The sequence below is a fragment of the Polypterus senegalus genome, chromosome 2 (assembly GCF_016835505.1).
Source record: "Polypterus senegalus isolate Bchr_013 chromosome 2, ASM1683550v1, whole genome shotgun sequence".
NCBI lineage: Eukaryota > Metazoa > Chordata > Cladistia > Polypteriformes > Polypteridae > Polypterus > Polypterus senegalus.
In genome coordinates this window covers 46,061,386-46,085,509 of record NC_053155.1, presented here as the reverse complement: position 1 = coordinate 46,085,509, position 24,124 = coordinate 46,061,386, and the positions used below count along the sequence as shown (strand labels likewise).

At 42.5% G+C, this 24,124-nt stretch overlaps 1 protein-coding gene across 5 annotated transcripts in view; it reads left to right on the top strand.

Moving 5' to 3' along the window:
• frmpd4 (FERM and PDZ domain containing 4) overlaps nt 1-24,124 on the top strand; it is a 787,881-nt gene that overhangs the window by 709,142 nt on the left and 54,615 nt on the right. For all 5 annotated transcript variants that reach the window (XM_039743624.1, XM_039743625.1, XM_039743626.1 and 2 more), the window contains 2 exons: nt 1,201-1,308; nt 14,595-14,726. In XM_039743624.1, the coding sequence (XP_039599558.1) occupies nt 1,201-1,308; nt 14,595-14,726 (240 nt within the window). The remainder of the gene's footprint in view (nt 1-1,200; nt 1,309-14,594; nt 14,727-24,124) is intronic.

Below are 24,124 nucleotides of genomic sequence, written 5' to 3'. Positions count from 1 at the left end.
ATACCACTCACTAAATACACAACTATCACGTATAAGGATACAAATTTGTTCAACTACCTCCATAACAAAGTAGAAACTATTTAAAATAAATGAAAAACATGAATATCTGTTCATCAATGAACTGCAGAACCACAGGCAGATTGTTGAAAAGGAGTCAGGGACAAGCCAGACACACAGAGTCCTTCAGACTTCGGCCAAAAAACTGCATTCCCACTATCGGCCATTCGATAGCTGAGTCAGTGCCATGCCAGCCAGTCTGACGAATGGACCCTTCTAAACGATTATTCCAGTGCTCCTTTATCTGACAACTTGTCAGCAGAGCAAAATGCATGATTTTAATGTGATGTATTGGCTTCTCTGTAAGTAAAAAGAAAAGAAAAAGACTAGTGAGAAAACCAACCTGAATTAAACTGAAGCAGATCAAACTGAAAGTGACAGGTTTAAAAAAACGATGACTTGTTTAAAAGGGTGGAGTGCAGTGCCCTGGCTTACAGCTTTCCCAAAAAGAGAAGACAGTTCATCCTAATGGTATTTGAAATTCACAATAAGGCCCTGCCCTAGATGAATCTGGGCCTTCTGAAGCACACCTCCCTTTCTTCATCTCTGCTACTCCCTGATTCCCAAGTCCAGGTCTCTCTTTCCAGGCAAGGTTTGTAGTCATTTGGTTTTTAGAAATTACTTTCTTTAATCAATCTCTTCTTACAGTGCTTTGAGTTGTGTTTAAAGTAAATCTGATTCTTATCAAAGTACTGGTAGTTAAATAGACAAATGGTAATTGACATCTGAAAAAGGACCTCAAATGACATAACATGGGTAGGTCTGTATAATGAAACAGATTGCACATACATTAGTAAAAGTGTCATTCATTCAATAAAAACGATACAAGACAGAAAGCACACCATATACAGTATAATTTACAGTATGCGGTTGGCGATGCTAAATTGGCCCTAGTGTGTTTGGCACGTGGAAGTGTGTGTGTGTTTGTCCTCCGATGGACTGGCTCCCTTTCCAGGGTTTGTTCCTGTGCTGACTGAGAAAATCTCCATTCAATTCCCTGTGACCCTGGTCTGGATTAAGCAGGTTAGAAACAGAAAATGACTTTAATGTGGTAGAGTCTGAATGTGTGTATATGTGTGTAGAATACGTAAAAAGAATACTGGTTTTGTTTAATGAATTTTTAAATCCCTTTCTTTTTATCAGGACACGGTGAAGGACAACTCTCTCCTTTTCATGCCAAATGTTTTGAAGGTTTATCTCGAAAATGGGCAGACCAAGTCTTTTCGGTTTGACAGCAACACTTGCATTAAGGTAAGTCAGCAGAATTACAAAGTGAGTTTTCTAAAGGCTAAATTAAATTGAAAAGTTTCATTTACCTGATAGTACTTTATGCATGCTTTATTAATAGTATTTTCAGTTTTTCATATTTTGGATTCAAGTCATATGTCATGATATGTTACCTTAGGTAGGCCCTGAGGGATATAAATAAATAAGAACAACTATGTGCATTCATTTGATAAGACCTCATTCCTTGTGGATTGCACTGAGAACTATTGGATAGAAACTTTAAACTTTAATACCATAACGTTCATTAAATGATTATTAAAATGTAGATGGTCAGAGCACGATAAAGAACTTGAACCGAAATTCTTTCATTTAATTTCAATAAATATTTAGTTTAGTGGTCTTTCGTTTTTCCTTTTCCTAATTGATTAAAATCGTTAACTCACACATTTAACAGATTAGGTCTAATTGCTGAAAGATTAAAGAATTGGGATGAATTTGAAATAATTTTTGATATTATAATTTTGAAAAAAATATTATTTTTGTTTCTTAAAATAAGTAAACCTCTTTTTTTCATTTCTTATTACTCTGCATTGCTTTTTCTTTTGTGTCATTTAAATTACTAGAAATATTACCTTTGATATTTCTGATCCCCATTGGCCCTTGTTGGTGATAATTCTGTTCTTTTCAATGCTTCAGATCTTTGCTGTTAAACGTCAGTAGGAACGAGCATGTCGAGATATATGACATCGTAATGCCTATAAAATACATATCATTATTTGACAGAATCACTTAGCTTGTTCAAGTGGCTTCCATACCTAAAATATCAATAAACGCCTGAGGGACTTAAAGTTTTGAATGAGATACTGTTAAGGTATACCAGTGAGGAAAAAGAGAAATAATGATGGTGTAAAATATTTAGAAGGGAGCAGTAAAAATATGTGATCAGAAGACTGACGGAGGCTGATATGTGAACACAGAGAAAAGACAGCATCTAAACCAAAAGCATTAAAAAGTTGTTAGTCAAAAAGTTAAAATCAAGAAAACATTCAAAAGGTTCCCTAATTAAAGGCAAGCCAAGTTTTGTATTTTTTAAAATATCAAAAAAACATAGATGCAATGCACACTGTGCCAGCATCTTAAATACCATTTGCACTGTTACAAAAAGTGTGACAATACTGCCAATCACAAAACTAGCATCAACAATGTGGCATGATGAAAGCAAAACTTAAAATCTCAGTGAGATATTGTGTTGAGAACAGGCTGTTCAACTAACAAGCTCCTCCATCCTAGATTGTCCAAAATAACATCAAGTGAACATCTGAAGGTCCCTAAATTCCTACTCTCCACCACAAATCAATATTAATTTATTCTATGAGTCTATAGTATTTGCTTGAAGGACAAATTTCTAAAATTTATGTGAAATCTGTCCTTAACATGTTTCCAACTATGTCCCTGGGTTAGGGTTGAAGTATTTACTTTAAAATAACAACAGAAATTCACTGTACTAATTTCTTTCATAATTTTAAATACTCAATCTCTGACTAAACTAAAATGGTCCAACTCCTTGAATCTTTGCTCATATCTCAAACTTCCTAGTCCTGGAATCTGCCTAGTTGCTATCTCCTGCACTTTCTCTAGCTCTGATATGTCTTTTTTGTATCACAGAGACGAAAGCTGTATATAGTACTCTAGGTGAGGCCTCACCAATCCATTGTAGAATTTAAGAATAAACTCTCTTGACTTGTACACCACGCCCCGTCACATGAAACCTTTTCATTTTGATTCATTGTGTTGTACGTTCAGGAAAATTACTTAATGGTAAAAGCATCAGTGCAATAATGACCCCAAATATGCTGCAAATATAACTTAGACTTACCAACAGCATTAGACTAGTAAGCTCCAACCTCACCATAATAGAAAATGTCTCTCATCGCTTGGACAAGGAAAAGAACAAAAGCAGAACATTTAGAAGAAAAGTCAAACATGGAAGAATTTATCACCGGATTACTTGAAAAGTACTGAACGAAAGTGACAAGCTTTCTAAGAGGTGGCAGACAACATACTGAATTGTTTTAAAAATACAAGACATATAATGTGTCATGAGCAAGTAAGTAGATACTGCCCAGGAAAATAGCTTAAAAATAATTTTATTGGGTGACCCAAGACTTTTGCTGCGTACATTATATCTATACTAATAAAAGGCAAAGCCCTCACTCACTCACTCGCTGACTCACTCACTCACTCACTCATCACTAATTCTCCAACTTCACGTGTAGGTAAAAGGCTGAAATTTGGCAGGCTTATTCCTTACAGCTTACTTACAAAAGTTAAGGAGGTTTCATTTCGAAATTCTACACGTAACGGTCATAACGGTCGATAACGGTCGACAACGTCCGCCATGTTGAACGTTCTTATTTATGGCCCCATCTTGACGAAATTTGGTAGGCGCCTTCCCTGCGCTAACCGAAACCGATGTACGTACTTATTTCAATGGTATGACGCCACTGTCGGCCGCCATATTGAACTTTCCAACGTCACTAATTCTCCAACTTCCCGTGTAGGTAGAAGGCTGAAATTTGGCAGGCTCATTCCTTACAGCTTACTTACAAAAGTTGGGCAGGTTTCATTTTTAAATTCTACGCGCAATGGTCATAACTGGAACCTATTTTTCTCCATATACTGTAATGGACTTTAGCTCGATGGCCGTGGGGGGTGGAGTTGCGTGTCAAATCATCACGCCTCTCACGTAATCACGTGAACTGACTGTGAACACAGTACGTAGAAAACTAGGAAGAGCTCCAAATAGCGCTGAAGAAAAACGCATACAAGCTTATTCATAAGTGCAGCTACTGCGGAAACAAAGCACGGTGTAAACAGTAAGTTAAAATTTAGTTTATGGACACGCTCCCGCTGCCGTTTGTCATGCCTTCGTCGCATACTTTATTCACGAGATACAAGTTTAATGAGCCACAAGGTATAAACGTGACTTTGGATCACTTTGTAACGGAGTTAAAATTGCTGTAGTGAGAAACCTTTAAGTGTTGGGTCTTAGCTAACATTAAATAAAGCCGTGGACATCGCAACATCACACAAGAGAGCAGCTCACGTGAACTGACTGAATGCAGTACGAGTGATCACTTCCATGCATCAAACCTGTTCAAAAAACGCATTACACAATTGACAAGGTAGGAAAAGAATATGCTTCGAGCTGAGCTCCACAGCTAACGCGGTCTTGCGGAAGCAACTTCGTCACGCTGCCACCAAATATTCATAGAAAAATCCACAAGTTAATACACACGCTGTCTCTAGAGTTTCTCCACACTCAATGTATTCCTCGCATCCCCGTTATACCCTCTGATCTCCCATTTCAATTCAAATGCCTCCAAATTCCAGTAAGGCTCTGCTTCGCGATGACAAGTAAGAAGTCTCAGGGACAGACCCTACAAAGGTTGCCATTGATTTCAGGCAGGATTGCTTTTCTCCTGGACAACTATACATTGCATTCTGAAGAGTAATCTCGCGCAGCTTCGTCATATTACAACCGGAGTGACAATGTGCTATATAAAGGGAACTATAACAATTGTAATAAACGAACAATAAAACAGCGGAAAACCCGTGGATTAAATAAAAAGGCAACTTCCTTGGCGAAGCAAGGAAACAGGATGGCCTTATATGTCGTTCATTTATAAAACAGTGGAGAAGCTGTGTAAAGGCTGCTTCACAAAAAACCAGCGGAGCGCCTTATATGAGCAGGCAGTCAGCTAAAGAAGGGAATGAATAAATATCTATAATCGTAATAAATGAACAAAAAATAGTGTACAAGCTGTGGATTAAATAAAGAAAATGGGTATCTGAAAAGTAAAGTAAGTCTCAAATAGCTACACAATAACTATAGCAATCGTAATAAACGAACAATAAAACAGTACAGAACTGCGAAGCAAAGGAGAAATGACGGCCTTACAGTATATGGCATTCGTTTATAAAGCAGCAGAGAAGTTGTGTGAAGGCAGCTACACAAAAAAACAGCAGAGCACCACACTCTGAATGTATTCCTTGCATCACCGTTATACCCTCTGATCTCCCATTTCAATTCAAATGCCTCCAATTTCCAGTAAGGCTCTGCTTCGCGATGACAATTAATAAGTCTCAGGGACAGACCCTACAAAAGGTTGCCATTGATTTCAGGCAACATTGCTTTTCTCCTGGACAACTATACGTTGCATTCTCAATAGTAAGCTAGCACAGCTTGGTCATATTACAACCGGAGTGCTGAACTGACAACGCGGTATACAAAGAGATCCTTAACAAATAGTTATTGGTATATTTTCCCTCAGTTTAAAAAGGTTTTCTTTTCTTCTTAATAAAAATTTAAAACCAGTACTTCGCTGCGAAGCGCAGGGATTTTGCTATATACAGTATATATATATATATATGTAGATATATATATATATATATATTGTAAAGGCTCTATATAGCCCGACCCGCACAGACTTACGAGAGGCACGTAAAACAAATAGGTTTTTATTTCTTTTCTTCAGCCGTGGGGCACGCCTTCCCCGTGTCCCACAGGCCCAACACAGTCCCAAAAGCACAAAACAGACTTTATACAACCCTTCCTGGCACCACCACTCCTCCCAGGCAACCTCGTCCTCTTCCTCCCGATTCTGGCCTTGAATGAAGGAGGGTTTGCCCTTTTATGGTCCACCCGGCAGTGCTTCAGGTGCCTGACCAGCTGGTCTTAATTGCACCTCCGGGTGGGGCTGGGAAGTCGTCCATTGTGGCAGCTGGCTCTCCGCAGCACCCCCTAGTGGCCACCCCATCTCCCAACCGGGCTGTGGTGGACTCCATGTCCCATGGAGCCACAGGAGAGACTGAGGAAGGACCCACAGCCAGGGAGGCTGCCCCCAGGCGCCCCGGGCATTGCACTGTCCATGGTGGCTCCCCCGGGACGTATGCAGCAGAGGCGCCCCGGCTGGGCATGGGACCCGGCTGTCCGTCACAATATATATAAACTGCTCAAAAAAATTAAAAGAACACTTTGAAAACACATCAGATCTCAATGGGAAAAAGAAATACTCCTGGATATCTATACTGATATAGACTGGGTTATGTGTTAGGAACGAAAGGATGCCACATCATTTGATGGAAATGAAAATGATCAACCTACAGAGCCCTGAATTCAAAGACGCCCCAAAAATCAGAGTGAAAAAATTATGTGACAGGCTAGTCCATTTTGCCAAAATTTAATTCCAGCAACTCAAAATTGTACGCAGCACTTTGTATGGCCCCTGTGTTCTTGTATACATATACTATATATATATATATATATATATATATATATATATATATATATATATATATATATATATATATATATATATATAGACTATACTTTCTGAGAAGGTTGGCATCCTTCAACATCTGCAGTAAGATGCTGCAGATGTTATACCAGACGGTTGTGGCGAGTGTCCTCTTCTACGCGGTGGTGTGCTGGGGTGGCAGCATAAAGATGAAAGACGCCTCACGCCTGGACAAACTTGTTAAGAAGGCAGGCTCTATTGTAGGATTAAAGTTGGACAGTTTAACATCTGTGGCAGAGTCAAGAATTAAGCAAATTCCTGTCAATCATGAATAATCCACTGCATCCACTGAACAGTGTCATCTCCAGGCAGAGGAGTAGCTTCAGTGACAGACTTTTGTCACTGTCCTGCTCCACTGACAGACTGAGGAGATCGTTCCTCCCCCACACTATGCGACTCTTCAATTCCACCTGGGGGAGTAAATGCTAACATTAATTTTATTTTAATTTTTTCATTTTTATTACTATTTAATATAATATTGTTTCTTTGTATCAGTATACTGCTGCTGGATTTTGTGAATTTCCCCTTGGGATTAATAAAGTATCTATCTATCTATCTATCTATCTATCTATCTATCTATCTATCTATCTATCTATCTATCTATCTATCTATCTATCTATCTATCTATCTATCTATACATGCCTGACAACATCGGTGCATGCTTCTAATGAGATGACAGATGGTGTTGTGGGGGATCTCCTCCCAGATCTGGACCAGGGCATCACTGAGCTCCTGGACAGTCTGAGGTGCAACCTGGTGGCATTGGATGGACCAAAACATAATGTCCCAGAGGTGTTCTATTGGATTTAAGTCAGGAAAGTGTGGTGGCCAGTCAATGGTATCAATTCCTTCATCCTCCAGGAACTGCCTGCATACTCTCACCACATGAGGCCAGGAATTGTCGTGCACCAGGAGCCACTGTACCAGCATAGGGTCTGACAATGGGTCCAAGGATTTCATCCTGATACCTAATGGCAGCCAAGGTGCCTTTGTCAAGCCTGTAGCGGTCTGTGTGACCCTCCATGGATATGCCTCCCCAGACAATCATTAACCCACCACCAAACTGCTCATGCTGAATGATGTTACAGGCAGCATAATATTCTCCATGGCTTCTCCAGACCCTTTCACTTCTGTCACGTGCTCAGGGTGAACCTGCTCTCATCTGTAAAAAGCACAGGGCACCAGTGGTGCATCTGCCAATTCTGGTATTCTATGGCGAATGCCAATCGAGCTGCATGCTGCTGGGCAGTGAGCTCGGGGCCCATTTTAGGACATGGGGCCCTTGGGTCACCCTCATGAAGTCTTTCTGGTTGTTTGGTCAGAGACATTCACACCAGTGGCCTGCTGGAGGTCATTTTGTAGGGCTCTGGCAGTGCTCATCCTGTTCCTCCTTGCCCAAAGGAGCAGATATTGGTCCTGCTGATGGGTTATGGACCTTCTATGGCCCTCTCCAGCTCTCCTAGAGTAACTGCTTGTCTCATAAAATCTCTTCCATGCCCTTGAGACTGTGCAGGGAGACACAGCAAACCTTCTGGCAATGACACGTATTGATGTGCCATCCTGGAGAAGTTGGACTACCTGTGCAACCTCTGTAGGGTCCAGGTATCGCCTCATGCTACCAGTAGTGACACTGACTGTAGCCAAATGCAAAACTAGTGAAGAAACAGTCAGAAAAGATGAGGAGGGAAAAATGTCAGTGGCCTCCACCTGTTAAACCATTCCTGTTTTGGGGGTCATCTCATTGTTGCCCCTCTAGTGCATCTGTTGTTAATTTCATTAACACCACAGCAGCTGAAACAGATTAACAACCTCCTCTACTACTTAACTAACCAGATTAATATCCCATAAGTTTCATTGACTTTATGCTATACTCTGATTAAAAAGTGTTCCTTTAATTCTTTTGAGCAGTATATATATGTATATATATATATATATATATGTGTGTGTGTGTGTGTGTGTGTGTGTATACGTATGTGTATATATATGTATATATATGTTGATGTGTATATGTATATATGTATATATGTGTATATTTAGATATGTATATATATATGTATATATATGTTTATATGTGTGTGTGTGTGTGTGTATATATATATATATGACAGCAACACTCATAACAGTGACAAAAAAATTACATTGACAATCTTGTTACGTTATTTTTAAAATGTTTCCTTTTCTTTTTCATAACTTCTTTAACACACTACTTCTCCGCTGCGAAGAGCTGGTATTTTGCTAGTAGCTGTATATATGCCACTTATGCAAAACTAAAAATGTAACTGCATAAAATCTTTGAAATTGAGAGATCTGATAGCAGTAACTTAAATTAAATTCAGAGGAGAGTCAAACAATTATCTTTGCTCGCAGAGTACAACTTTGTCTAAATTTTCACTGCATCTTAATATACTGTATGATGTCTGGAATCATAATATATCTATCAGTAAGAGCAGCAGATTCAATTTGTTTTTGCATAATACTGTAAAACAAAGAAGTACATTTTAAATTCTTCTTGGATGTAATGTTATTTAGTGACTTAACTCAATTTGCAAAGCTGAGAAAAATAATGTCTTTCTTAATACAAAAATTTCATTGATGCACTTTATGTGTTGTTCTTTTGCCTTGTTTGTGCAAATGGCAATTCTCAGTTGTCTGCAATAAAATGTTTTCTCAGATATATTTATTGGGAATGGGACCTCATTAAAACTATCCTAAAAGTCTATGAATACTACAGGAGGAGCATGTTATTTATTCTACCTGATAATGCATTGCCTAAAAACAATCAAACCATATTTGTAAGTTTCGCTCTATCAATTTCAGTTTTTTAATTCAATGTTGATTTTTTATTTCGTTTTCCTTTTCATTATTTGTGGGGTTAGCTGAGAGGTCAGTTCGTTGAAGTGCTGGACCCTGTACCAAAAGCACAAAATGTCTTTTGAATTGGGACCATTTTTATGATAAATTAATGCAAAAGAACTGTCACATTTTCTTTTAGAACATTAAAAGTTTAGATAAATTGTGACAAAAACAGGCCATTGAGTTCAACAAACGTATCCATCCTATTCACCTAGATTGTTTAAAATAAAATCAAGTCAAAATGTGAAGGTCTCTCCACCACATTACTTAGTAATTTATTCCATGTGTTTATGGTTCTTTGTGTCGAGAAAATCTTTCTAACATTTGTGCGAAATCTGCTCTTCACAAGTTTCTAACCTTGTTCCCATTTTCTTATTGCATAATTTATCTTAATTCAACAACTGGGATCCACAGTACCATTTCCTTTTATAATTTTAAACTCCTCAATCGTGGGCCCTCTCAATGTCCATTTACTTAAGGTGAAAAAGTTCACCTCCTTCAGTCTCTCCTCATAGCTAATACCACTTAGTCCTCACAAGTGTGTTGTAAAGCTTAAGAATAACTTCAGGTCAGGTCAGGTCAGGTTAGGGAGCATGCACTGGTACACCACTCTGCCACAACCACCACACGATGAAACAGCTCAGGATCCTGGTTGGCAACCCACCTAGGCAGACACACGGTCCAGTCCCACCCTCCGGAAATGACCCTCTATCTGCCGCAGTAAGGGTGTTGCATGGGCTTTCCTTTGGCCTGGTACAGCTGCTCGGGTCCTCAATAATGAGGATCCTGCGAGCCGGATCACCCTTGGGGAATTGAGCCATGTGGCAGTAGTGCTGTAACTGAAGCTCCCTCACAATGCAGGTAATGTACCTAATTCGGGACTCTGTGAACAACTGCTTATTTGACACAAAGTCAAACCAGCAGTACCCAAGGATTCTCTAAAGAGACACAGTACCGAAGGAGTCCAGTCTTCGTCTCAGGTCACTGGATAGCGTCATTGTCTCTGAGCCATATAGCAAGACAGGAAGCACCAGGACTCTAAAGACGTGGACATTCGTCCTTTTGTTTAGATTTCAGGAGTGCCACATACCCCTTTCCAGTGACCTCATGACTCCCCATGCTCTCCCGATCTGTCTTCTGACTGTATAGGAAAAGTCACCAGAGACATGAATGTTGTTGCTGAGAATAACCATTCTTGACTTATACTCCATCCTTTGTGATATATAACCTAATATCCCATTATCTTTTCTGATATATTTATGTACCGTATTTATGCGTGTAGCACGCGCACATTTTTTCCTGCAAATTAGCATTAGAAAATCAGGTGCGCGTCATACATGAGGAAATGTAATTCTGTAATGTTTACTTCTTCTGCTTGAACTCGCTTGCTCTCTCGCTTGCTTGCTCGTGCTCTGTCTCTCACTTGCTTGCTCACACACTTGCACTCTCTCTCACTTGCTCTCGCAATCGCGCTCTCTCTCGCTTGCTCATGCACTCGCACTCTCTCTCACTTGCTCGCTTGCTTGCACACTCGCGATCTCTCACTCGCGCACTCTCTCTTGCTTGCTTGCTCGTGTACTCGTGCTCTCTCTCACTTGCTTGCGCACTCGCAATCTCTCTCTTTCACTTGCGCACTCTCTCGCTCGCTTGCTCGTGCACTCGCGCTCTCTCTCTCTCTTGCTCACGCACTCACGCTCTTTCTCGCTTGTGCTCTCTCTCTCTCTCTAAATGCTTCCTATACAATCATAATGTGCGTCGTACATGGGGCAAAACGATTTTCGCGATTTTCTTTGTAAAAATTAGGGTGCGGGTCTTACACGAAGGTGCATGGTACACGAGTAAATACAGTATATCAAAAAGACACCACATTTACTGTAACATTACCTAATGCTGAGAAAGTTCCCCTCAACACAACCTAAATTCTTCCCATGTCTAAGCCAATTTTGAACCCACCTACAGACCATGCCCTAAGTTCCCACTTCTTTTAGTTTCATCACTAACCTTTCATAAAGTACCTTATCAAAAGCCTTTTGAAAATCAAGATAAATAATATAATATGCACTTCACTTATAAGTAAGTAAGTAAAACATATTTATAAAGTGCTTTTCTGAGACAGGCGTGACAAAATGCTGCATGATAAAATAAAATAAAAATAAAGTTATACATAAAATAATGTAAAAATACACTACCAAAAACTACCCAAAAGCTTGTCTGAAAAGGTAAGTCTTAAACTGGGCTTTAAACCATTCAGCCAGTTGCACCGATCTCAGTGTAGGAGGAAGACTGTTCCACAGTCTGGGAACAACATATTGAAATGTGCGACCCCCACACGTCCTGGCCTGGAGCGGGGACAGAAAGAAGGCCTTGTTGGCTGGAACTCAGGGCTTGACAAGTGGTGTAATGGTGCAGGCAATCCCCAATGTATAGAGGAACATGACCATGCAGAGCTCTGTGAGTATAAGAATTTTATAATGTACCCTGAATTCTACTGGAAGCCAATGCAAAGACAGTAAAATAGGAGAAATGGGAGTTCACTTATTGGAGTGTGTTAAAAGCCTGGCATCCGCATTTTCAATGGTCTGAAAGCGAGTTAAACCAGATTTGCTTAGACACGTACAGTAAATAGTTACAAAAATCAACACATGATGAGATAAAAGCATGAATGAGCATTTCCACTTTGGTCTTACAAATAACAAAAAGGTGAACAAAGCAGGAGAGACTAAGGGACCTCACATGAGCATCAAAATTCAGGGACTCATTTCAGTGTATAGGTCAGGAGGGGCAAAAATTAGAAGCTCTGTTTTCTGAGAGTTTTGCTTTAAGTTGTTGGTGTAAAACCAATTAAAGCCAATTAATCTCTGTCAGACAATCAACAAGAAAAAAAACTTGTATAGTTGTTGGCTCGTTAAAAAATAATAGAGCTGGATATCATTGACATAAAAATGATTAGAAGTATCCTTAAACAAATTAATAATATAAGCTAACGGTAACATATAAAATAATAAAAAGGGTATGCCCAAAGACAGAACACGGGGGCACCTAACAAAACAGCGAAGCACTCACTGACTAACATGAACTTACCCAAATGAACTGAAAAAGTCCTATCAGTTAAATCAGATGAAAAACAGGCTAAAACTGAGCCATTGGTACCTATAGAGTGGGATAATCTATCTAAAAGAATCTTATGGCCAACAGTATCAAAGGCTGATCTACGATCAAGCAATACAGTACAGAGCACTTGCCAGCATCTGCAGCCATTAGTAAGTCATTTGAGACTTTTAGTAGGGTTGTCTGTGTGGGATGATTCTTTTGAAACCCTGATTGTAAAGGGTCCTTGCTTGTCTCAAGAAAGGTGCACAGTTGTTGCTTGCTTTTCTAAAATCTTTGAAAAGAGTGGCAGTTTTGAGATGCGCCTATAGTTTTCTACAATGGAGGGATCTAGATCAGTTTTTTTCAGCAGGGGATGAACAACAGCATGTTTCAAAAACTGGGGACACAACCAGAGAGCTATTAATAACAGATATTAGACTAAGGTCAATAAAATTAAGAACTTTTAAAAACGGGGATGTTGGTAAAACATCTGAGGAAGTAGAAGATGGCCATAGTTTCTTAATCAGAGAAAATAAATCCTCATGAGAAAGTGGATTAAAAGGGTCAAAAATGGAAGTACTTGAGGGATTGATGTCTAGAATAGCAGGCATATGTGGAGAGATGGAGCTGCCAACCATGGCTTTGCTAACAAAATAATTAAGAATATTATCACAATCTCTATTTGAAGAGACCAAAATATTAGATGTAGAGGTTGAAACAATATTGGAAATTGTATCATATAAAACTCTAGTGTTGCACTTACTGTTAGAAAAAAGAAAAAAAAATATAAAACTCTAGCTTCCCTCACCATGTTGTTATATATAAAAAGCAGATTTTTAAGATGGAGACAGTGCACCTCCAGCTTAGTGGCTTTGCGTAAACACTAAACCTGCCAGTAGACGCGTCTGAAACGACGGAAGCTTTCATTCATCCAGGGAGATGTGTTAACAGCAGACTTAGATCTTAATTTAACAGTGGAAATAATGTTTAGAATGTTGGTACAGTGATCAATAAAATAACCAAAGAAAATATTACTAAATATATCAGAGAATCGTGCAACTACACCTTCATTGACAATACGAGCACTACTCACCAGTTTGGGTTGAACAAAATCTGAAATGAAGGACAGATTAAAAGAAACATTGTGATCACTGTTAGTTATGTGTTTAGACATGATAGCTGCAATATTAACACCATGAGAAAAAATGAGGTCTAACATGTGCCCTCCTATATGAGTGGGACGTAAAATATGCTTTGTGAAATTAAAAGCCTCGGTAGTGCTAATAAAATCAAAGATTGCACTGCACAAGGAGTCATCATCAACATGAAGATTAAAATCCCCAAGCAGTATCACCTTATAGAGCTTGATAATGGAGGTTAAGAAATCAGAAAATTTAGATTAAAATAAACTGGCCGGGCCAGGAGGATGGTAGACTGGTAGACCAACGTTCATCGCCTGCAGTTCAAAGGACGTGTACATAAATGTGCTGACCAGCTGAGAGGTGAACCTGGTCCTGTAGACCACATGCAAGGACCCCACCATGCCAAAAACAAATCCTCATGGCAAGAAAAAATAAAACAAAAATATAAAACTTTGCAACTGTCCTTTACGTGATGCTTTACCATTGTCTGTATTTAACAGTAGAGTTATAGTTATCTATCTATCTATATCTATATATATATATATATATATATATATATATATATATATATATATATATATATATATATAAAGACTGAACTGTACAAGGTTATTTCTACAAAAAATATCACAAAATGACATTAATTTCATTGGTGGACCTACTCTACTCAATATATATTTTTTTAAAAGTCAGTTTCTGTATACATTTTATTTATCTGCCAAAAATTCACAATGATGTGGAAAAATTTAAACTTCACATCTTGATGTATTGTTCATGATTCTGTTTATATATTTCATTCTATACACTGCTGTGAGAAATATGTGTACTTCTTTAGAATGATCAGCTTCCAATTCTCTTTTTAAAGGATGTTATCCTCACTCTTCAAGAGAAGCTGTCCATTAAATGCATCGAACATTTTTCACTTATGCTGGAGCAGCGAACAGAAGGGCCTGGAATTAAATTACTTTTACTGCATGAACAAGAAACCTTAACTCAGGTAAGAGCTCAGCTGCATTGAGCAGACTTCGTATAACATTTTTTCTGTTTAAAAAAGTTTTGCTTCATGTATTTTTTACTGAAAACTGAATTTCTAATTGTCTTTTAATGAATCAGCTTGGAATTCACTTTCATCTGTTTTGATTTCCACTCAAAAATTCATGCTGATATTACCTTTCTTTAAACATTTTTAAAAATTCACTACAGACCTAGACCACTTATTCCCATCACCTAAATTTCTAAATAGTTATACATTAATTAAACAGTATTTTTTCTTTTTTAATATGTTCCTTCCTCATTCGTCTCAATAAAAGACCTATACTAAAGTAAAAAGAAATGCAACATTTTCTACAATCAAAAAAACATAGTTAAAGCTGATGTACTTTCACACAACAAAACATTCATTTTGTTTTAGATCCTGTAACCAGCCACCCAACTTATGCACAGAAATTTGCCAAACACATAAAATCTTATTGTGTGCACCTAGTTGAATAATGCCTGATCGGGTCACATTTAAAAATGGCTTAATTTAAAGCTCAGCTTACAGCAAGACCCAAGACACACATGGCTAGTTTTTGTGCATGTCATAATGCCTCAAAGTTTTACAAAAAGAAAGAGAGAATGTCATTGGCACATGGCAGGAAGGCATGTAATACGCCAGCATTTGCGGATAGTACAGACATAAGCCAATTCACTGCATTCTGCCTGCAAGAAAGGTTTAAGCACACTGACAGAACTGATGACCATCTAAGATCTGGACAGACACATACGTCTGGTCTCAGAAATGGTTTCAGATCTGCCACTCATACTGCAGCTGAAACTCACAAAGTGCTTCCCCTAAAACTCCACACCTAACCCTTGTAACAAATGGAGCAGGAGACAGCAAAGAGGTTTGGTGTTCTCCGGCCCCGTATATTGTCGCGAACTCGTGGCAACAACAAAAAAGACAAAAGAGGTCAAAATTATAAAGCATATAAGCCTTCATAAGCGTGACGCCAACCGTGGCGTCCGCGGCCATTTTATAAGGGAGGAGCCGGAAGTGCAGGGATGCTGGGAAGGACCGTGAGGGAGGATGGGAAGGGTGACGTCATCGCAAGATGGCGGAGGAAGGGCGGAAGTGCCGTACTGCGGTCAGCCTTCAGCTATGGCGGAGGGAGGTCTTTTTTCCTATGAGGAAGCAGAGGGAGAAAGTTAGTACCCGCCATTCCCTGCCGGCGAACACGTTCCTATGTGCGCTCGAATCCGTCCGCGGCCTCCTACTCGCGCGTGCGTGACATGATCCCCCCCTTAGCCCAGACCCGTCAGGTCGGGCGGACCTAACCGAGAGGTCGTGAACCCGAGAGAGGGCGTCGGCATTGGCCTGAAGGGTACCTCGCCGATAAGTGACAGCGAACTTGTACGGTTGTAGGTCCAGAAACCATCTGGTGACCCGCGGATTCGACTCCGTGTGTAGGGACATCCACTGAAGAGCAGCGTGATCAGTCACCAGAGTGAATTCGCGACCCAACAGGTAGTAACGGAGATGGGTCACTGCCCACTTAATGGCCAAGGCCTCCCTCTCCACTGCCGCGTACCGGGTCTCCCAGTCCATCAGTTTCCGGCTTAGATACATTACGGGGTGTTCGACACCATCAACGCTTTGGCTTAACACGGCGCCCAGGCCAGTGTCCGAAGCGTCGGTCTGGAGAATGAAAGTGAGCCCAAAATCGGGCGACCTTAACACAGGTGCCGACGTTAGGGCCTTCTTTAGGTCACTGAATGCGTGTTCCGCCTTGTTGGTCCACACCACGTACAGGGGACCACCCTTCTTTGTCAAGTCAGTCAAGGGTGCTGCTCTTTCGGAGAAGCGGGAAACAAACCGGCGGTAGTATCCCGCTAACCCCAAGAAAGCCTGCACCTGCCTCTTGGTATTCGGACGGGGCCATTCCAAGATGTCTTTAATTTTAGAGCACTGGGGTCGCACCTGTCCCCGTCCCACTAGATAGCCTAAATATTTGGCCTCTTTTAAGCCAAAAAAACATTTCCGTGGGTTGATGCGGAGGCCGGCTCCAGCTAGTGTTTTGAAGACAGCCGATACCTGCAATAGATGTTCCTCCCAGGTGCCGGAATAGATGACGACGTCATCCAGGTAGGCGGCACTATAGGACTGGTGGGGCTTCAGCACTCTATCTACCAGACGTTGGAAAGTCGCCGGGGCCCCGTGCAGTCCAAATGGGAGTACCTTGTATTGCCAGTGCCCGCTAGGGGTGCTAAAGGCTGTTTTTTCTTTCGCGGATGCCGTTAAGGGAATTTGCCAATACCCTTTAGTCATATCCAGCGTAGTCAGATATCGAGCCGTACTCAACCTCTCAAGGAGGTCATCAATGCGGGGCATAGGGTAGGCATCGAACTTGGAGACCTGGTTCAGATGTCTAAAGTCATTACAGAATCTCCAGGAGCCATCGGGCTTAGACACGAGGACGATAGGACTGGACCAGGGACTATGACTTTCCTCTATTATGTCCATGTCCAACATCCGTTGTACCTCTAGTTCTACCTCCGCGTTTGCTTCGGGAGTCTATAGGGCCTCTCCCGGACTATCACCCCGGGGTCCGTGACAATGTCATGGGCAATCAGCGAGGTCCGACCAGGTGACTCGCTCACTACTTCGGGGATGGTGCGGAGGGTTTGGGTTAACTCCTGCCGCTGCCTGGGGGTTAGCTCTTCACCGAGGTTAAGGGCAGTTGCGCTCAAAAAAAGGGAGAGTGACCTATGGGAATCGGGGAGTTCTTCCCTTTCCTTCCAAGGTTTCAACAGGTTGATATGATAGATCCTCTCACTCGGTCGACGATTGGGTTGTTTCACCAGATAATCGACGAGGCCCTTTCTCTCCTTAACCTCGTATGGCCCTTGCCAGTGAGCGAGCAACTTGGAGTGGGAGGTTGGAACGAGCACCATAACTCGGTCCCCAGGGCGGAACTCCCTGAGGACGGAGTTCCGGTTGTAACACCGGGCCTGCGCTGCTTGCGCACGAGTCACGTGATCTTTAAGGATTGGCCTGATCTTTGTGAGTCGGTCGCGCAGTTGCGCTACGTACTCCAATATGTTGGAGGAAGGGAGGGGCTCCGCCTCCCAGCCCTCTTTTAGTATGTCCAGAATTCCTCGGGCTGACGTCCGTATAACAGCTCAAATGGGGAGAAGCCTGTGGAGGCCTGAGGTACCTCCCGATAAGCAAACAGCACGGCGGCAGAAGCTGGTCCCAGTTCCTACCGTCCGCGCTGACTACCTTGCGAAGCATCTGCTTAAGCGTCTGGTTAAAGTGCTCGACTAGCCCGTGTGTTTGAGGGTGGTAGACAGACGCTTTCAGGTGCTTTATTCTCAGTAACCTGGCCACTTCCCTGAACGTATCCGAGGTGAAGGGTGTACCTTGGTCCGTAAGGACTTCTTTGGGTATACCCACTCTGGAAAACACATTAACTAATTCCCGTGCGATGGTTTTTGTATTAGCGGAGCGCAGGGGAACCGCCTCTGGATATCGGGTTGCGTAATCCACCATGACTAATATATATTTGTAGCCACGGGTAGAGGGCTCCAAGGGTCCTACTAAGTCGACCCCTATTCTGTTAAACGGGACATCAATGAGGGGAATAGGGACAAGAGGAGCGCGGTCCCTCCTAGGAATCTGGTGAATCTGGCAGTCCGGACAGGACTGGCAGAAACGCCGGACCTCCTCATTAATCCCGGGCCAGTAAAACCGGAGTTTAATCCTCTCCAGAGTTTTCGGCGCCGAGATGGGCACCTAGGAGGTGGGCGTGGGCTAGCTCGCATACCTCCCGCCGGAAGGTATCGCGGCACTAACAACAACTTCCGCACCTCGCCCTCGTGGGTCGCCACCCGATACACCAGATCATTCTCGAGGACAAAGAAGGGCTCGCGTGGTGAGGACCCGTCGGCCAGTGAGGTGTTAGGCAGAACCATGGCATTCCGGGCAGCCCGCAGGGAATCGTCATTCCACTGCTCCCTCTTAAATGATGTCGGCGTGGACCGAAACTGGTGATCCAGCCCATCGAGAGGGTCTTGTGTTCGGGGCACCGGGAGTGTTCCCTGGCTCGTCCCTTCCCCGGAGGAGTCGTCCGGGTCAGGGCCCGTCGCAGAGGAAACATTTCCTGAAGGGCCAACACCAGTAGGACGTGCCCCAGAGCACTGCGTGGAGACCGCGGGAGAGGCGCCCTGCCCCCTCATTACTAGATCCAGCGAGGCCCCGGGAGTGGTAAGTGCTTTACCGCATGTTCTTTTTGACCAGTCATGTCCCAATATCACTGGATAGGGGGGTTCGGGCAACACCGCGACCGTCAGTTTAACTGGGTCCCCCTTCCAGGTAATATAGCATTGTGCGGAACGATAAGACTTGGTCCCTCCATGCACGCAGGTAACCTGCAAATGCCGAGTCAGCCATTGTCGCGGCAACACATAACGGCGAGCAACAATGGTTATGTTGCTGCCGGAGTCAAACAAAGCCATCACCATATGCCCATTCAATAAAACCACTCCCGTGTTCGGAGTCGCCAAGGGGTGCGGCGGGGTACAGTACCTTTCGGTGATCGCCAGGGTGCAGTCCATAGGCTCCGCGGAGACATTCAACGGGCAGGCTGGCAGCAGATGGCCAGGCTCACCGCACTTGTAACAGCGAGGCGGGCCCGGCTTGTCTTTGGGTCTGGGAGGCGCTTCTGCAGTGCGACGAGTAGGCTCGGGTTGGCCGCCCGTCCCTGTCGGTTCCCGCGGCGGACCGTTCTGCCTCCCAAGTCAGAGGACCGCGAGCTGTCGCCAAGAACTTCCAAGAGCCCCGGCATGTCTTTATAGGGTTGGCGCCGGACCTGCTGGGCGAGGGAGTTGGGCATAGCGTTCACCAGGCCCTCACAGGCCACCTGCTCCACGACTCTCCGAGCCTGGGGTCCCTCCGGCCGTAGCCAGTGCCCCATTTTGCCCCAGAACTCGAACGCCTGGGCACGGGCAGGCTTTTCCGGGGAGAACTGCCAACTCCGCCACTCTACCGCCTGCTGGCCCGGCGTTATGCCGTAGCGGGCCAAGATCTCTGGTTTCAAGAGGTCGTAGTCCGCGCCTCTTCCTCCGGAGGTCATAATAGGCCGCTGCTGGTCCCTTGAGGTAGGGCGCCAGAATGGACGCCCACTCGAGCGCTGCCACTGCGTTCCGGTGGCCGTCCTTTCAAAAATCCCGGTAGGATTCAATGTCGTCCGCCTCGGTCATAGTTACCAGTGGAGGAGGCTTTGCTTTGGCCGACTCCGGTCTGGTGCGCTGGGCCTCGGCCAGCCTGGCCTTCATGGCCTCTAACTCCCTGGTGGTGCTGGCTTGCGCCTGCTGCAAAGCCTGGAGTTGGGCGTTCATGGTCTGCAGCACCGTGTTGAGGTCCTGTCCCTCCGTCATTTCCAGGACTTTGTAATCCTGCCGGCTACGCCAATGTAACAAATGGAGCAGGAGACAGCAAAGAGGTTTGGGGTTCTCCGGCCCCGTATATTGTCGCGAACTCGTGGCAACAACAAAAAAGACAAAAGAGGTCAAAATTATAAAGCATATAAGCCTTCATAAGCGTGACGCCAACCGTGGCGTCCGCGGCCATTTTATAAGGGAGGAGCCGGAAGTGCAGGGATGCTGGGAAGGACCGTGAGGGAGGATGGGAAGGGTGACGTCATCGCAAGATGGCGGAGGAAGGGCGGAAGTGCCGTACTGCGGTCAGCCTTCAGCTATGGCGGAGGGAGGTCTTTTTTCCTATGAGGAAGCAGAGGGAGAAAGTTAGTCCCCCGCCATTCCCTGCCGGCGAACACGTTCCTATGTGCGCTCGAATCCGTCCGCGGCCTCCTACTCGCGCGTGCGTGACACCCCTGCTTCCACTTCCCACAGCCCATGCAATACCGAAACAGAAAAACTAAATAGTACATAGGACAAATCCTCAAACAACTACAAGAAGATAGTTTGTGTCACCTATTTTAAAAATTGTCATTGTCAGTGCCTGTGAAACACTAGCCAACACGTCCTATCTGTGGCATCACCACAATTTGGTAAAATATATCCATTGAATTCTAGCTAAGGACAATAATTTCCAAGTGTCAAGGCAATGAGAGAGATGGAGTTTGGAGGAGCGTAACATCTGGAAAATTTTACAGCTAAGATTCTCTGGGAGCTCCCTGTTCAAACAGATATTACGGTCAGTGCTAACCAATCATATATCACTTATATAAATCTATCCACCAATAAAACATTTTTAATAGATATCTCAGTGCCATTGGACTTTAACAGCGGTACAAAAGAAGAGCATAAATGATAGCACTCCCATCAGCTCTGAAACGTGATTAAACGTCTTTGGCAAACAAATGTAGAGATAGTCCCTATCATCATAGGTGCTGCTGAGGTTTTCAAGCAATATACTGAAAAGATCTTGCCTAACATCAACATCTCTCTTTTACAAAAACAATCGGTGATATGCATGGTGTCCATTGTCAGCAGAGTCCTTGGCACAGTCAGCAGTAGTTAATACCAAACATTGTCCTTTGAGATGACCCTGACCATAACCCTGACTAGACCTAAATTCTGGAATTTACCCAAGACTTTAACTACGTCCCCTCTCAAGAGGTCTCTTAAGTGGTGTTTTGTTTGCATAGCAGCTGAAAGGCTGTGAGGACCAAAAAAACTAAAATATAATAATAATCATAATAAATAATAATAAAAATAATAATACTAATAATAATAATGTAGAAAACTGAAAACTTAGAGAAGGCGGGTATACCCTCAAAATGGCAACTGAATTGAGGCAATGGCAGATGGTCAGCTAAACAAATACCTTCAACAGGGCACACTTATACAACACAAACAAATTAAATGTACTCTTTACACGTCTTTCACCAATACTAAGATCACTCCTGCATGTGTGCCAAACAATTAAAGCCATCAATACATATACCATGCTAATGCTCACATATTCCTTTGGACAAATACAGTATGTTGATCACAAACAGATCTACAATAGAAATAGATCTACAGCATATCTCTAAAGGAAAAGATGAACACTACTCACAATACACTGTAACCACAAGAGGGGGCACTGAGCCCCAGTTCATAGACACAACAATACCAAGCACAATCCCAGGTTCAAATAAATTATTTTTATTTGACAAAACACCTACTCCACAGAAACACCAGCAAAATTACCCCATTCACAATTTTCCTTTCTTCTCCAAGAGTATGATTTAAACAAGTAAGCAGGTTCTTTTTTGAACTAGCATCCAGTATCCTGCCCATGTCATCCGGAACACTTACGGGTCGTGTGGAGACCAGGGTAGTCCTCCCCCAGCAGAGCCCTCTGGTGGTCCCCAAAGATCCTGGCAGGGCTGCATTTGTGGACTCCAACTTTCACACCACACTATGAGTGTCTTCATCAGGTTTAGCTCTGAGGAACACTGCCACTTATCATTTGGGGGAATAAACTTCTCCCAGCATGCTTGTTCACCCATTCCATCAAAAATTGCCTCCTGGCCGGGTATGAAACCTTCCATTATCCTGGCCAGGTGGCCGGACCTTCCTCTCTGGAACCTACAACACATACAACACCACCCCAAAGTAGCTACAGAATGACTCACTCTTCCACATCCTGAATGAGGAAGGGGTCTCATAAATTTAATTAATTTACACAATACACAAATTAATAATTTAAGAAAATTAATCTACTTACCAAAGACAACATCACAGAAGACATAACAACTACACAACTTAAAACACAAGCGTGGACCCAGAAAACATTGCATGGCAGATATCCTCATAAACTTGGTCAGCCTTTCACAAATATGTAATATTCGATCATTTTCCTTAATAAATAAATGAACAAGTATAATATTTTTGTCTCATTTGTTTAACTGGTTTCTCTTTATCTACTTTTAGGACTTGAGTGAAAATTTGATGATGTTTTAGCTCATATTTATGCAGAAATATAGAAAATTCTAAACTTTCAAGCACAACTGTATAAAACTGCAGAAAGCAGCTATTTTAAATACACATCACATACTGAGGAAATTCCGTAATACAAACACAGTTCTCTAAAACATTTTGTGACAGATAGGTGTCACTGTCGTCCCCTTGAACCCTTGGATCAGACACCAGACACCAGGTAAAAGTCCAATAATTGACTTTATTTAAACTACACAGTGCACAAAGCACCCTCCTCTCCACAATACTCATAAACAATACAATAACTAATCAATAAACAATCCTCCACTCCCAGACTCGTTACCGCCCTTCCACCCAGCTCAGCTCATTGTCTGGGATTTCCCACAGTAACTTTATAGTACGTGACTCGGAAGTGCTTCCGAACCCTGAGTCCATGTGACTTCCTAGCACTTCTGGGTCAGATCCAAAGTCTTCTTTTCATCCTGGAAGTACATCATTCCTCCTGTCGCTGTGACTAAGACGTAATTCCAGGTTATAGGGCACGTACGAGTCTCTGGGCCTCCCCGCAGCATACTCTGTTGGCCCCCAAGGAATCTAGCAGGGCTGTAAAAGAAAATTCCACTGTCCATGATTCCCTGCTGGCATTCGGGGCACCTCCATACTGCAGGAAGGGCTCCACCTGGTGGCCTGGGGGTAATGGCCGGGATGACTGGCCAGCCGTATTCCACAATGTATACACTTCCCATAAACCTTCCTGTGTCATGGCCTAGGTCCGATACAAGCAGCAGCAAAGGGACAATCCCAGAAAATATTTAAATAATAATAATAATAAAAATAGTAATAATAATAATAATAGCCATGCAATGGTCCTGCCCCGTGTTGTTTCCTAACAGGTTCAGACTCATAGCTGCCATCAACTCTGTTAAACAGATTTGAGAATGTATGTATATATTGCTAATAATAATGAAGAAACATCCATAAATAAATAGGGCTTTGAAAGTCAGTTAAAATTATTTCAATCAGCATGCGTTTGTCCTATAAATGCTGAGGTAAACAAGCCTGTAATTTATTTTTTACAATAGCTGTGACAAGATGGTAAACAAGAAAAGCAAGCAACAATTTTCATGGAACAAAGTCCAAAGAAAAATCCTGGAGGCCAACACTCTCTAATAGCTCGATAATACAAGGACATGTTGGCCTAGGCCTAATTGCCACCTACTGCAGTTCCTCCTGGTTATGTTATAATTTGGCTATGTTTCTTTACCTTCAAACCAAAATTGTGCATATTTGTATATTAAGTACTATTGGCAAAAGATTAATTTAGAATAAATCGAAAATACTGAATTGAATTTAATTAACAAGGACTGGCACCATTTGTGCCTGAATAGGTTAAGCAGTTTAGAAAAACATCATAAAATAGTAAGTATGCACACTTTTCACGTGAGTATGTGGCTGCATTGTTTTCAG